At 35.4% G+C, this 15,193-nt stretch overlaps 1 protein-coding gene and 1 long non-coding RNA gene across 2 annotated transcripts in view; one reads left to right on the top strand and one right to left on the bottom strand.

The window, feature by feature from the left end:
- LOC109840370 (aminodeoxychorismate synthase, chloroplastic) overlaps positions 1–10,275 on the top strand; it is an 18,712-nt gene extending 8,437 nt beyond the window's left edge. Inside the window, 4 exon segments of the mRNA XM_020408994.1 lie at positions 5,900–5,982; positions 7,017–7,169; positions 7,171–7,626; positions 9,402–10,275. Of these exon segments, the coding sequence (XP_020264583.1) occupies positions 5,900–5,982; positions 7,017–7,169; positions 7,171–7,626; positions 9,402–9,924 (1,215 nt within the window). The 3' untranslated portion in view covers positions 9,925–10,275.
- Positions 1,252–2,616, bottom strand: LOC109840371. The gene is made up of 3 exons (XR_002246904.1): positions 2,598–2,616; positions 2,452–2,521; positions 1,252–1,286 (listed from the first exon to the last, which is right to left on the bottom strand). It is a non-coding gene; the product is annotated as an uncharacterized LOC109840371 (long non-coding RNA).

The following is a 15,193-nucleotide window of genomic DNA, read 5'->3' as shown; positions in this document are numbered from 1 at the left end:
GTAGAATCATAACTAACATTTTATGATGGGAAAAGGCTTAAGGCTAGTTTTCCTAAGTTCTATAAGTAACTTGAGAAGTTTCCTTTAAAAAATATATGATGGAAGTAGTTTATGGAGAACTTATTGTGCCTCTATCCACTTTTTTTTAAGCCTGGCACGAATGCTTGGTAAGGGAGATGTAGCCTATCCGATATGCATCCACTACTATGCTACTTGGGTACTTGATGGAAACTTACTGGATACTTCTATATCAGTTCCCAAAAAATTATTTTTTGTTCTAAACATATCAAAGATGTATTATAGATGTATCTAAGACTAAGGCTATGTTTGGTTTGAGAGAAAGGGAGAGAAAAGAAAAGGAAAGAGAAAGTAAAAAGAAAGGAAAAGAAAAAGGAAAGAAAATGATATTCTTTCTATTGTTTGGTTAGAAAGAATATTGTAATGAAAGTAGAAGAAAATTTATAAAAAAATCATTTTCTCTTGTTTGGTTAGCTTTCTAAGAAAAAGAAGAAGAAAATTATCACAACATATTTTTAATTCATATTTTTTGAAATTAAATTTAGATATTAAACAATTTACAAAAAATAATTAAATTAAATTGTGATTCTACCATATTTAAAAAAAAAAAATTATAAGTTACCGAACATGTTTGCGCAATCTTAACTCAAGACAATTTAGTTAAATTTACGATGACTAATTTGCATATAATCTTACATGGTTTTGGACTTGCAAGTCATTCATAAACTCAAGTGAAGAAAGATGATTCCGAATAAAGTCTAGAAAATAACGCATAACCACAATTTTGTATCAATATCATTCATATAATGGGAAGTAACAAGTTAATAAACATGTATTTAAAAAAATGGCACTTTCGTAACACAAAAACTTGAGTGGCCATTAGCATCAAGTTCGTAAATAATAATAAGCAGAAGCACAACCACAATTCCACTAATTAGAGAACAATATTTCTTATACATAATATTTGCAGAAAGAAAGGTGAATGAAAAAACCCAAACAAATCTGAAGTAAATGTCATGATATTCCTAATAAAAAGTATAATCCATTTCTTGTTACAAGTTCTATTACAATCAATTTTATATAGAAAATCTTAACAAAGTGTATTACAATCAATTTCATCTAGAAAATCTTTCACCAACAAAGTCTATTATAATCAATTTCATATAGAAAATCTTAAACAGAGAGAGAGAGAGATATAAATCTGCCGAAGTCCTTGATTTTTGACTTTAGTGAGCCCCTCAAAATATCAATCCCGCATCCTTCTTCCTCTGAAATTAATTCAAAAAAATTCAAATAAGTACAATATAAACATCAAAAACCTATAAAATAAAGTCTTTAACATTCTTTTAGAAGAAAAATGAAACTACCATTTTGTCGTGTCATGGTTCTTTTCTTAAGACTAATCATCAGAAATGATGAAAGTGGCTTATAGACAGCCAAAACATTAGAAATTAAGATGAGCATAACTTTGTTTCCGAAATTTGAAGTATCTTGCCCAAGGGGCGTAGACATCAACTAAAAATAAAAGAAAATATTAGCTAATTTCCATCTGGGTCGAGGACTAAGATGAGCATTTCTTTTTTTAAAATGGAAGAACAAGAGAGGAACTTACAAGAGTATCAATTTGACTGATTATATTTGCATAGTGCAACGTCGAGGACTAAGGTGCTCTGTTTCACTCTGTGACTTATGTATTTCCCTATGGCAACATTACTTCATTTACCTTGAATAGGGTCGAAAAACACTGATTGGGGAATAGTCTCTATTTGGAGATTTGCTTATATTACGGCTGAGGAAAGAAAGCAAGTTACTACATCAGATCTTAAATATTTCTCTATTGTCAAGAATAACCCAACTACCCAAGTCTAGAGAAATTTGAAAGCTCCTTGATCAGATGAGCTTATGGTGATCTCCTCTCTGGCTTATTATTATGTCAGCCTGGAATTTTTGACATCTTAAATCTTTGAAATTTTTGACATATAGTAAATTGCAGCAACCTACCCAGTATTTGTTCAATCCCACTAAAATGTACCCAGTGTTTCTACCAAGCTAGAAAATCTTTGCCTTCGAGTACCTACCACACTTTATTATTAGCTTGGCATGTGGTTGTGGCAAAGAAAGATGGTTATCCTAAAGTCAAATTTCCTTGCTATCACCATAATCTTAGATGTCGGTTTTGCTCCCTTAAAACCTGGTTAGTCCTGTGCCAACTGTACATTAACTAGCTACCCCACAAATAACGTATATATGAAACGAAGAAGGTTTGTAAATGTAATTAGAGATCATTTTCTAAGCCACAATTTTTTTAAGACAATGGCACTTGCATTAAGTTAAATTTGAAATTGACACTGCATGCTCACCAAAGAAAGGTCAAACGGTTACAAAGAGCAATTTATTATGTTCAAAAGAAAAAAAAATGTTTGTAAGACATACCAGCAGTTCCAAAGGCATCATGAATCTCCAAGTGTAAGAAGTGGACAATATCTACAAGCTTCTCTATGACCTGTGAATACACTGGAAAAAAGTTAGGACTTCAGAGAACGAGACAATTTGACATTTAACTAGGTACCAAGACTCACCTCCTCTAGACTCTTTGCCCACAAAGATTTTTTCTTTAAGCTCTTTACATGTTTCCTTTGGCTCTTCAACTCTTGCCTTAGAATTTGAAGATTATCACCTACAATGAAGGGAGAAATATATTGTTGACGAAAATTAAAATCAACAAATTTCTCAATTCAATAAACTTCATGTACAAAACAAAAATATATCTTAAACACATTGATACAGGCACTACTCAATTTAACTCAAGTAAGCTGTAGTCATTTAACCATGCAGCCTTTGTTGTATCTATTAGAGGTACAACATCAAAATGTATGTGAAGAATGTTCATGGTATTAAAGAGACGAAGTTCTTAACATCAAAGTTCTTATGTTCAAAGAAAAGCAGAAGCCTTCCTTAACTAGACTCTGAGAAGGATTAGTTATGGTCTTGGTGCATGAGAAATATATGGCCAAATCAATTGGCAATCCTGAGGGACCAATTTTCTCACTCTCACTAGCCATTGCCCTTGTGACAGCATTGTTTAATTTCATAGAAGCAGGCGCAAACTCGTTCGATGATTTTGAACGAACTTTTAATTAAAGAGGCAACAGTTAAACAAAAAGCGAACATTATCAGGCTTATAAACAAACCGAGAGTTAGCTCTCTGATGTCGTTCACTACGTAGCTGTTGTCAATACCTATGTAGCACGGACACGGATCCGACACGGCCATCCGACACGCCGACACGAGGCAAATCCTAAAAAATACATAGGATACGTGTGTTCGACACGTGTGTCCGACACGGACACGACACGACACGGCTTCATGTTATGCGTGTCCGTGCTTCTTGACTCAATACAGCGTAAAATGCCTTCTAGGAAGGTCAAGGCTTCAAGGGAGAGCACAGATGAGAAGAAAAGGCATAATATAGCTCTCTGATAACATAATATACTGTAAGCATCAAGATAAAAAAATACAAGTGAGAAGTCCAAACTGAGGACTTTATACACGATGTGACGAGATTTTTACCACCTTCTGGTAGTTCTGGATAAACCTTTGAGCAGCAGGCATGCCGAACTATGCTGAACCCTCAAAGCATTAACCCCCTCTTAGTGATAAGCAAACGTAAAGTCACCGCCCACGAGTTACCGCATTCGAAAGAATATTATCAGGCTTGACTTCCACCATGAATAATGATGCATTACATGAATTTTTCATGAAGATGGGTAGATCCTAGCAATATCTACACGTTCCTATACTTAATTCCTTAGTCCAATGTAATCTTAGATTTTCTCCAAACATAATGATAATCTAAGGACCCATTCTCCTGAATCAGTAGCCTGGTTATCTATATACAAAATTGAAATACCAATTCCACTTGAAGAAATTTCAAAAGAAGTTCAATAAATTAAAGCAAACGTGGAAGATCCAAGATGAACAAGAATCACATAAAAATCACCAAGATAACAAGAATCAACACACATCAGTGCCGCTTCAAATGCACGATAAGCACAACTGGGCAAGTAACCTATTTTAAGAACTAAGGAATCATATTTTAAGAACTATCTAAGGAATCATATTCACAATGGGGAAAGATAAACAGATTTTTTCCTCCTTGTCAATGCTGCTCACATGGACATATTACTACAATAACTATTTACTTAAATAAGAGCCATATTTTTGCAGATGATTGACAAAGAATCTTTAAACATGACCATGAAGTTAAATAGTTATATGAATTCCATTGCAAGAAAAGACATAAGATTTATTTAAAAACCAACAAAATGAAATTGACATATACAAGGCAAAATAGTGCTTTTTTCCAGCAAAACAGAGGCAAAATAGTGCTTTTCCCCCTCTCACTTTTCTGAGAGGAAACGTATTTTGGTGTAATCCTCCAGCTAATAGATAAGTGTTGAATTGAAATTTACAAAATAAGAGTTAATATTCAGTCCAAAACTGAAAAATCCATACTCTTTACTTGAATAAAATTAATTTCTGAGAGTTTTCATAGAACCAAGCAACTACCTGTTAAGCTCCCTCCCCCTTCTTCATCAAATTCCAATGGGTTAAAACAAAAATTACCAAATTAAGGGAAGTTATCAAAAACCTTACGATGGCAACAGCGGTGATGACGCTCGAGGACGAAGAGGGCACCGGCGAAACCCTAGCCGATCTCCCGATCGGGATCGATCCGGCCTATCTCATCCCTCGGAATCCGTACTCGAGAATCTAGACCATCGGATCCTTTGTCGCTCCAATAATCGACGTCGTCGTCGCTGCTGTCGTCGTCATCTCTAGCTAGGGTTTGAGCGAGAGCGACGCAATCCGAGATCGGTGTCGAGAGTTTGGTCGACGTCGAAGAGAGAAAGAGTCGGGGTTTTGGGGAGATCGATCGGGGTCAGGTTGGGAGGCGACGAGCGAGCGATTCCATCACTCTCCCTCGTTTTCACCTGGGCAGTGGAGAGAAAGGGGAAAAGAAAAAAATAAGTGACTGTTTTTCAGCAGTGAAAATTATTTTCTTTTTCTTTTTTGTTTTCTTTCAAACCAAACAGTAGAAACTTACTTTCTCTTCTATTTTACTTTCCTTTCTCTCCCTTTCTCTCAAACCAAACATAGCCTAAGAGGCTAAGATTCTAATACATGAACTGCAGACAAACAATTTCATTATTGTAAATTTATATGGTTCACTTTCTAACTTGAAAGTCTTATATGTTATCTGAGTTAGTGTTCTTTAACCATTATAACCTTGTTTTCTGCAGCAGTAGGTCTCACATGTATATCAGTACATGTATCATAGATTTTTAGAACATACTGTATCTAGATATCTATAGCATATCATATCCGTACTAGTGCAACCTAACCATTGTTCTCTACTTGTTTCTCTTATTTCCCGCTAGAAATATTTTATAGAGATATCGTGGTACCCTCTCCTTCCTCCTCTTCAGGACAATAAAAGAGAGAAGAAAAATAATATCTGAGGTATTTCTACCTTTCTTTCAGGGCCAACTTCTGATTCCCCCCAGAATGTAACGCTGCAGAAGCCTTATCACATAGGAGTTACATAGGCACCCTTGAATAACTTTGAACTTTACTGCTGCTGAAGTTAAACCACTTCTGTTACTTCAATACATGGTGACAATTTTATAAACGAACAATAAGTTGAAGGTCAATGAATATGTGACTGAGTATCCATTATTGTCCTTTATTATCATTATCGCCTCTTGTAGTTTAATGTATTCAATATCCGTAATTTCATGTGTTTAGGTGATGCAAGTTATTGTGGGGTCGCATAAATCTTTTTTTTTTTAAATCTTCCTGAGATGTTACTTTCTGCCAGGAACTTCAATCATTCTGCTATGATAAAGAAGATTATGAAGGATTGCCCTTTGATTTCTTTGGTGGATTCATAGGCTACTTTGGGTATGTTAAGTAAATTATTTTGTACCACAATTATTGCACTACCTGTATTTTTGACCCTGTAACTACTTGACAACTCCTCAACATTAATTTGTGATTCATAAGCTTTACTCCATAAGCAACCTGAACACAAATTATGCCTTTTTTTTACTGGTCCCGAGAATAAATTTGCATAAAACTAATGAATAAAAAAAGAGGCGGGTAAATGATTCCTTAACCTGGCTACATTAGGAGGTTTTAACCATAGAGGTTATTTTCTCTGTTAAGGAAATTCATTAAAAGGTTTATAATTCTGCAGTTAGTTTTAAAGACAGCATATGAAAGCTAAGGGCTTAAATGGAAATAGTTTAATATTTCTTCTTCATATGTACATTTGTGGCATTTTATTTGGTTAGCCATATTACTTCTTTTCAGGCCATTGCTATATCACTATACATACAGATCTCATGTTATTGAGTCTTAGACTTCACAATGAAACTTGTTCAAGGTCATCTAAGTCGAGTATTCTCTGTTCACACACTATTGAGATTGCCATAGGTTGTGTGAAGCAAGGATGCCTTGTGAATTAATGTGAGCGTGCTCCTAGTTACTGTGTACTTCCACCAGTAAATCAACCTTTGACATGTGTGCCATGTTGAACCAAATTAGACTTGAGGTACACCGTACATGATGTTTTACAATTGTGAACGAGCATGATGCTGAGCTGAATATCTCGGAAAGTGTTTTTTGGATTCAGATTCAAGTTGAGTAGGATCGAGCTGAACAATCTCTCTCACACGTCTTGGAGGAAGAGGAGGAAAAAAAAGTATGACTTAGAATTTTGCCTGGTGACGTTGCTCAAGTGGAACATATGGAGTAGCTGATTTTTATTTTGACAAATAGTTTGGTTGCATTCTTTTCGAACAGTGACCTTAACTTGTTTAAGATACTCATCATTCATCAATAGGCTTAATTCAACCACTCGACCATTATGCTCAGATTTTACTTGCCATGAGAGACATACTTACACCTTTTAACAATTGTTTACCATTGCACAGGTACAATCTGAAAGTTGAATGTGGCGCATCATCTAACAGATACAGCTCAAAAGCTCCTGATGCATGTTTCTTCTTTGCAGATAACCTTGTTGTAGTTGATCACAGCAATGGTGATGTGTATATCCTTTCCATACATGACATTTATCATTCAGTGGTTGGATGAAACTGAGAAAAGGCTTCTCAGGTTAAAAGCTACAGCTTCCCAAAGGCTGAATAAGAAAACATCACAAAGAGGATCGCATATTTCATTTAAGAAAAGCTTTGTTGTTGAGAAATCGAGGCAACAATATATCAAAGATGTCCAGAAGTGTCTGAAGTTAATTAGAGATGGAGAGAGCTATGAGCTGTGTCTTACAACACAAATGAGAAAGATAATCAAAGACATAAATTATCTGAAACTCTATCTTAATTTAAGAGAACGGAATCCAGCCCCATATGCAGCCTGGCTAAATTTTTCAAAGGAAAACTTATGTATTTGCTGTTCCTCACCTGAAAGGTTTCTAAGGTTGGATGGGAATGGTAAACTGGAAGCAAAACCTATAAAGGGAACTGTTGCTCGTGGAAGAACACTCGAGGAAGATGAACATCTTAGACTTCAGCTGAAATGCAGGTAAGGTTATCTTCTGACCAACATCCAGCATTCTTGATTTTAGGGATTTACAACATCTGCCAGATCTTTTTCCTAATTATATGGTCATGGCTTTTCTCGAGTTGACTGATTCAAAATTGTTTTTTTTATGATCAATTTTATCAATATCTACTAACTGATTTAATTTGTGATTATTTTTTATGCATATATTAGTTGAAAATTTAATATTGTACTCATTATGGTTTCGTGTGTATTTAGTGGTTCACTTTAAAATAATTTTACCTCAGGATAGTTTTTCACAAGTCCTTTAACATTTTCCTAGATATTTACATCATATACACTAATGTTCCCTAGATATGTACAAAATTTCATTACGCACCCAAGTATGAATAAACATTCATGGAATCCTGTGCAGGTTGTCAGGCATGTTTCATGTATGTGTTCCTTTTCTTTTATATAATCCATTTTTAGTGAGTAGTGATAATTTTAAAAATTAATATAAACGACTCCGCTTCTATGGTTAGAAAAGGAGATTAATTGTTCAACACCTAAGCCCAAAGCAAAAACATTTTCTTACTATTTTTTCGAACTCTCTCTTGAACTAGTAGGTAAAGGACAAGGAAAATCTAACTTGAAGTTCACCTATAAACCTCTACATCTAGTGAGTGTCAAGACTTGAATTCAAAAGTCTTGTAGCTTCTGTTTTATTGTTGCTAATGTTTCAATGACTGTACTCTTAAGCATTAGTCAATTGGAACATTTTTACAATAAATGAGATAATTGTTGAAGTGGGATGATTTTTTGAAAGTGGGATATTTAGTGGAATAATTGAGAATAATTTTTGAAGTGGGATATTTTGATAAAATGATATGGGATAATTTATGATAATAAAAAAGTATACAATTTATTCATTTTGATGATGTAACGATTATTTTATATTTTTAAACTTACAATTGTTTATTAAATCCAAACTTACTATTATTTATTAATAATAGTTTAATATAATGTTATTTACTGTTGAATAACTTTTGGTTGGAATACTATATATTGTTAATAATTATTATAAAAATAATTTGTACTTTTTTATTTTTATGAATTATTACAGTACAAGTCTAAAAAATTTAAGGTTTTTTTTCTATTTTCTTATTTTTCTCAATAATTTTTTAATAGAATATGAATATATGGTTTTTTTTACTTTAAAGCAATTATATAAATCTAATATTCAGTAAAAAAAAGAAAATAGCATATAAAGAAAGGAGTAAGAGCAGAGGTGATCTAATCTGATAGCATGATCATATCATGGGTATGGCAATGATCATCGGAGGAAGAAAGGATGGAGAAAGAAAAGAAAGCTGAAAAATAAAATTAAGAATTAAATATGAGGCTTTTAGTTTTTTACTTAGTAGTTCTAGGCTTCTAGCCTAGAACTTGGGATAATTTGAAAGAGTAGAACTCTCATTTTTGTATAGAGAAATGAAAAATGTGGGGTAATTTTTTTTAGCATTATCCCAATTCTAATTATGTTCTAGTTCTAATTGACTAACACTATAAAATTGTATCATAGTTCTAATTTTAATTGACTGACAGTCTGACAGTATACAATTTTATCCCATAAATTATCCTAGTTCTAGTTTTTAGTTCTACTTGACTAACCCCCCTCCTCCGACCCCACCCAAATTAGTTTATTCCAGCTCTTAATTTACACAGAAGTTTATAGCGAATGAAAAACTTCTTCAACTTGATAAGTCCATATCCTAGCGATACAAGCTCATTTACTGTTTCTTTTCTTTCAACAGCAAGAAGGACCGAGCTGAAAATCTTATGATAGTGGATCTTCTGAGAAATGACCTTGGCCGAGTTTGTGAACCTGGTAGTGTCTCTGTGCCTCACCTTATGGAGATAGAATCATATGCAACTGTTCACACAATGGTTAGTACAATTCAAGGACAGAAGTCATCAAACATAAGTCCAGTCGACTGTATAAGAGCTGCATTTCCTGGAGGTTCAATGACAGGGGCACCGAAGCTAAGATCAATGGAACTTCTTGATTCACTTGAGAACTCCTCTCGTGGTGTCTACTCAGGCTCTATTGGATTCTTATCATATAATCAGACCTTTGATCTCAATATAGTGATCCGGACTGTCATTATTCATGAGGGTGAAGCCTCAGTTGGAGCTGGAGGGGCGATTGTTGCTCTTTCAAATCCAGAAGAGGAGTATGAAGAAATGATGCTGAAAGCAAAGGTACCAACTATGGTTGTTGATGAGTATACTACAAGTGTAGATTCCTTGGGCAGAAATGTCGAGGTGGCAATTTGAAAGAAGCAAGACTTTGATTATTGTGGATGAATTTTCAAGAAGGTCGTGTGAGAGGATGGTGGAATATACGCATACTTTACATAGGAACTAAATGATTAAAAGACCAAGCATCAATAATGAAGTCGATGTGTACAATGGAGATCGTTGGAACATGGATGATGCAATTTATACACCTGAACTAGCGCATTGGTTTGCATTCTTTCATTATATTTACGTGTATTTCTGATTGTGTTCTGGCATTGCAATAAGGAAGATTGAAGCCTTAATGTATCTTTATCTGACATCTTGAGGTCAGAGATTCTGAGTAGTTGAATGGCTGAATATACTGCCCTCGTAATCAAGTATACTCGTGTACGTCTGAACTCTGTAGCCTTCATCTCATGGAATACTTGGGTTTACCATCAATTTTATCTGATTTCAGTTGCTACAGGTGTGACATCAGATGTTGAAAATAATGTCTTAATAAATAGTTGAAAGATGCGACTCCCAAATAGAATAGAATTACAGGATGAATTCTGAATAAGAGTTCATAAAAACTGGTCTCAGTAGTTAGTCTTGATTCAAAACTTGATTGCGTGAGAACATCGTTTTCGTTCTCCTATCAAGATCAACAAAAAATCTAATCCCTTTGAGCGCTCAAAATGTCACTGGCAAATTCAATGCTAAGAACCTGCATCACTTTTTCCACCATCCTTGCACATGAGATCATGTGATTTCCTGTTAGAAGCAGTAATAGTATAAGTAAATTTGATGTACTGAATCACTAATACTCACCGTCTGAAAATTCATATGCATCAACTCAAGTAAGTTTATGTTGGATTTTTTAACTGGCCAATCCTTTTGTCTTGATTTTATGCATTTCCTGATCAGTACAAAATTATGGGGGTTTATTGTGATTTTGAAAGTTACTGGGACTTGCAGCAAAATGCTTTGTTGTTGTTGTTGTTGGGGTGGGAGGGTTTAGTGTAGTTTACCCTAAAAGGTAAGATCTGACGAGTTCAATGAGATCTCTTGATCATTGATAGAACAATGGGGTGTAAATTGCCATAATTTCTATGGCATTAACAATATTTATTCTTCGCTATGTATTTACAATATGCTCATAAAAACTTGAAATTCAGTACTTAAAAATTCTCTCCCGGTTAGAATTTTGTGCAACACTCTCCATATATCTCTACTGGTTTGGTTAAAACCCAATCACATTATCTGTATTAGCAAAATTAATGCACTGTTGACAACTCTTACAAAGTAATGCTGCTTCCTAAAGAATAAGCACTTTACGGAATATATTATTAACCACTCCAACAATATTTAGTCACTCTTTCTTCTTCTTCCTCCTCCTCCTTATGTTATGACAAACTCCTCAATATCAATCACACGAGAGCACGAAAAATATCAAGAACACACGAACTCAAAAATATACGTGATTCGGCTTGTAGCCTACGTCCACGGGAGGAGGAGAAAACTTTACTAAATTGTGAGGAATACAAAGTAGAATCTCTCAATCTCAAATAACACCCCAAAATTCCCGTACAATCTCTCTAAATAAAAGGAACAAAAGAGAATAATATAAAATATACTTCACAAAAGAACTCTCTCTTCTTGATTGGTGCTCTGAAGATTGACGAATCTAATTGGCTTGAAAGACTGTTCTTATATAGCCTTGACGATCCCAACTCCTTGTTGTCTAAGAAATAAGAGTTCTAATAGGAATAGAAGTCCACGTGTCCTAAAACCCATCAAGAGTCCAAGTTAGAATAAACCTCTAATATGATTGGTTGAGCAAAGTCTAATGTAAGTAGGACTCTTGATCAAAACAAACCAACCTAAAAAGGAACTCCCAAAGCAATATGGATTTGAGTATTTGAGGCAACCTATAACAAATCTTCACTTTGACTCAAATGCGTAGAAGATTTCTCACTCCAAAATAAGCTAACTTACTCCACCTTCTCCAATAGCCCATAGGGCATCTAAGTGCGGCATGTATCGATCAAGTCCAAGTCCGGCTTGAACTTTCTAACTGAAAGAGGCCTCCTCAACAAATCGACTGAATTGTCTGCATGATGACCGTAAATATTAGCAAAGTCATCACCTGAAGTAGCTCCTGAATAGCTGAAGGGCACAAAATTGTCAACCGACAATGCATAAGCTATAATATCTTCATATCTTCACATGGTCGGATATCTCGTCTAGACCGATCTCCAGCAATAATGTATTCTCGCTCTTCCTGTAGTTGCTGAGGTGCTTCATCTACTTGAACGGGGTCTGGCTGTTGAACTCCCGTAGTCTTATCTTGCTGAAGAGCTGAATCACAAATTTCTAACTCCACCTTATGTCCTGTAGTACGCGCCTTATCATCAACTGAAACCGATGACCATTTCTGGTGGAACATAACAGATTCATCAAAAGTAACATCACGGCTAATAATAATCTTAGGAGACTTCGGATCAGGATACCACAACCTAAAACTCTTAATACCTGATGCATAACCTAGGAATATGCACTTCTTTGCTCGCGGCTCAAGTTTCCCTTGACTAACATGCGCATATGTAGGACAACCAAATATTCCAAGATTAGAATAATCTACAGGCTTATCGGACCAAACCTCCTCTAGAGTTTTACAACTAATAGCAGTAGATGACGACCAATTTACTAAGTAACAAGATGTATTCATTGCTTCCGCCCAATATTCCTTGCCTAAACCTACATTGAACATCATACGACGAGTTTTTACTAATAGGGTTCTGTTCATACGTTCTGCCACTCCATTCTCTTGCGACGTGCGAGGAACTATACGATGCCTAACTATTCCCTCATTCTTGCAGAACTCATTAAATTCTCCTCCATAAAACTCAAGGTCATTATCAGTTCTAAGCCTCTTAATCAGCCTCCCAGTCTGCTTCTTAATCAAAAGCTTTCACTGTTTGAAAGTCATAAACACCTCATATTTTTGTCTCAAAAAGTAGACTTAAACCTTCCTGGAGTAGTCATCGATGAAAGTCAATAAATATCTAGACCTACCACCCCTCGAGGCAACTTGAGAAGGCCCCTAAAGATTTGAATGGATATAATCCAAAGTATCTTTAGTCTGATGCACTGTTGTACTAAAGCTGACTCTTTTCTGCTTCCTAAAGATGCAATGCTCGCAGAATCCTAATTTTTCTATACTCTATCCACATAAAAGACCCTTCATACTCAACTCGGTCAATCCGTGCTCACTCATATGATCAAGTCTCATATGTCATAATCTGGTAGTATCAACTCCTGACATCAACGTTGCAATTGTAGCCGAGCCGGTAATGGTAGAACCCTGTAAAACATACAAGCTGTCGATCTTCTTTCCTTTTATAACCACAAGAGAGCCTTTTGTAACCCTAATAACTCCACCTTCACCTGAAAAACTGCACCCAATGCTATCAAGAGTGCCAAAGAGATAAGATTCTTCCTTAAACTTGGAACAAGCCTAACATCTGTCAAAGTCCTGATGACTCCATCATGCGTCTTAATCCGAATTGTGTCTTTCCCAATAGTCTTACATGAGGCGTTGTTCCCTATAAGAACAACTCCACCATCAATAGCTTCATAAGTGGTGAACCAGTCCCGATTAAGACACATATGATAGAAACAACCCGAATCCAAAATTCAATCATTCATGCTCCTGTTTATATCATCTGTAGCCAACAAAATCACATCTTCAGCAATATCAACTTCAGCGGATTCCTCCTTTGAGTTTTCTTCATACTCTTCTTATTTATTTTTGTTCTTCAATCTGTAAAATCAGTCTTGATGTGCCATTTCTTTTTGCAATATCTGCAGGACAGATTCCTGTGTTTCGACTTATACCTGTTACTTACAAAGTCCCTTCCTTCCAATCTTCCTCGAACAAACAAGCCATCAGCTTTATCGCCACTTTCACTTGTGGTTAACTCTTTGTCGATCTTCTCCTTATTCAATAAATTCTCTTTGACGTCTTGATACTAATAGAACCTCGATCGTAAATTATAGTATCCCTGAAGTGCTTGTAGGAAGGCGACAAAGAACATAATAACAATAGGGCTTGATCTTCATCATCGATCTTAACATAAATCTTACTCAAATCTGTAATCACAGAATTAAATTCACCAATATGAGATTTGATGGGTGTTCCTTCCGACATTCGAAGTGTGTACAAATACTGCTTCAAGAGGAGGCGATTAGTGAGCGACTTCGTCAAATACAAATCCTCCAATTTAGACCACAAATCAGCAACTGTTTTCTCCGTGAGAACTTCTTGCAAAACTTCATTTGTCAAACATAATTGGATCACTATGAGATCTCTATCATCCAACTCGTTCCAATCTTCCTCCATCATAGTAGTCGGTTTCTTCGACTTTCCTAACAAATCCTTCTTCAATCCACTCTGTGTCAACACGACGATCATCCTAACTTGCCAAAGGCTGAAACTGATATTGCCGTCAAACTTCTCGATATCCTACTTCATAGTAGTTGCATCGTCTTCTCATCTGATCGATAGCTGAGGGCTCTGATACCAATTTGTTATGACAAACTACCCAAGATAAGCTAATATCAATCACACGAGAGCACAAAAATATCAAGAACACACGAACACAAAGATATATGTGGTTCGGCTTGTAGCCTACGTCCACGGGAGAATGAGGAGAAAACTTTACTAAATTGTGAGGAATACAAAGTAGAATCTCTCAATCTCTCAATCTCTCAATCTCAAATAACACCCCAAAATTCCCGTACAATCTCTCTAAATAAAAGGAACAAAAGAGAATAATATAAAATATGCTTCACAAAAGAACTCTCTCTAATTGGCTTGAAAGACTGTTCTTATATAGCCTTGAAGATCCTAACTCCTTACTGTCTAAGGAATAAGAGTTCTAATAGGAATAGAAGTCCACATATCCTAAAACCCATCAAGAGTCCAAGTAGGAATAAACCTCTAATATGATTGGTTGTACAAAGTCTAATGTAAGTTGGACTCTTGATCAAAACAAACCAACCTAAAAAGGAACTCCCAAAACAATATGGATTTGAGTATTTGAGGCAACCTATAACACCTTATATATGTTGTTCATCAATTGTGAATAAGTATTTTTACTTTTTTTCTCTCTTTCTATCAGGGGAATTAGAGAAGTTACTACTTAGTAGCATGGGCCTAAAACTAGATGTTAGATTTGTTATCGTCATGTAGGGATCATCTTCTGAGCTCATTTTGATAAAAATGCATTGATAAGGGTCTGTTGGTCTCTGATGAAGAGCA

The sequence above is a fragment of the Asparagus officinalis genome, chromosome 5 (assembly GCF_001876935.1).
Source record: "Asparagus officinalis chromosome 5, Aspof.V1, whole genome shotgun sequence".
In the NCBI taxonomy this organism is placed as follows: domain Eukaryota; kingdom Viridiplantae; phylum Streptophyta; class Magnoliopsida; order Asparagales; family Asparagaceae; genus Asparagus; species Asparagus officinalis.
The sequence above is the reverse complement of the archived record's forward strand: the minus strand, read 5'-3'. Positions and strand labels throughout refer to the sequence as shown.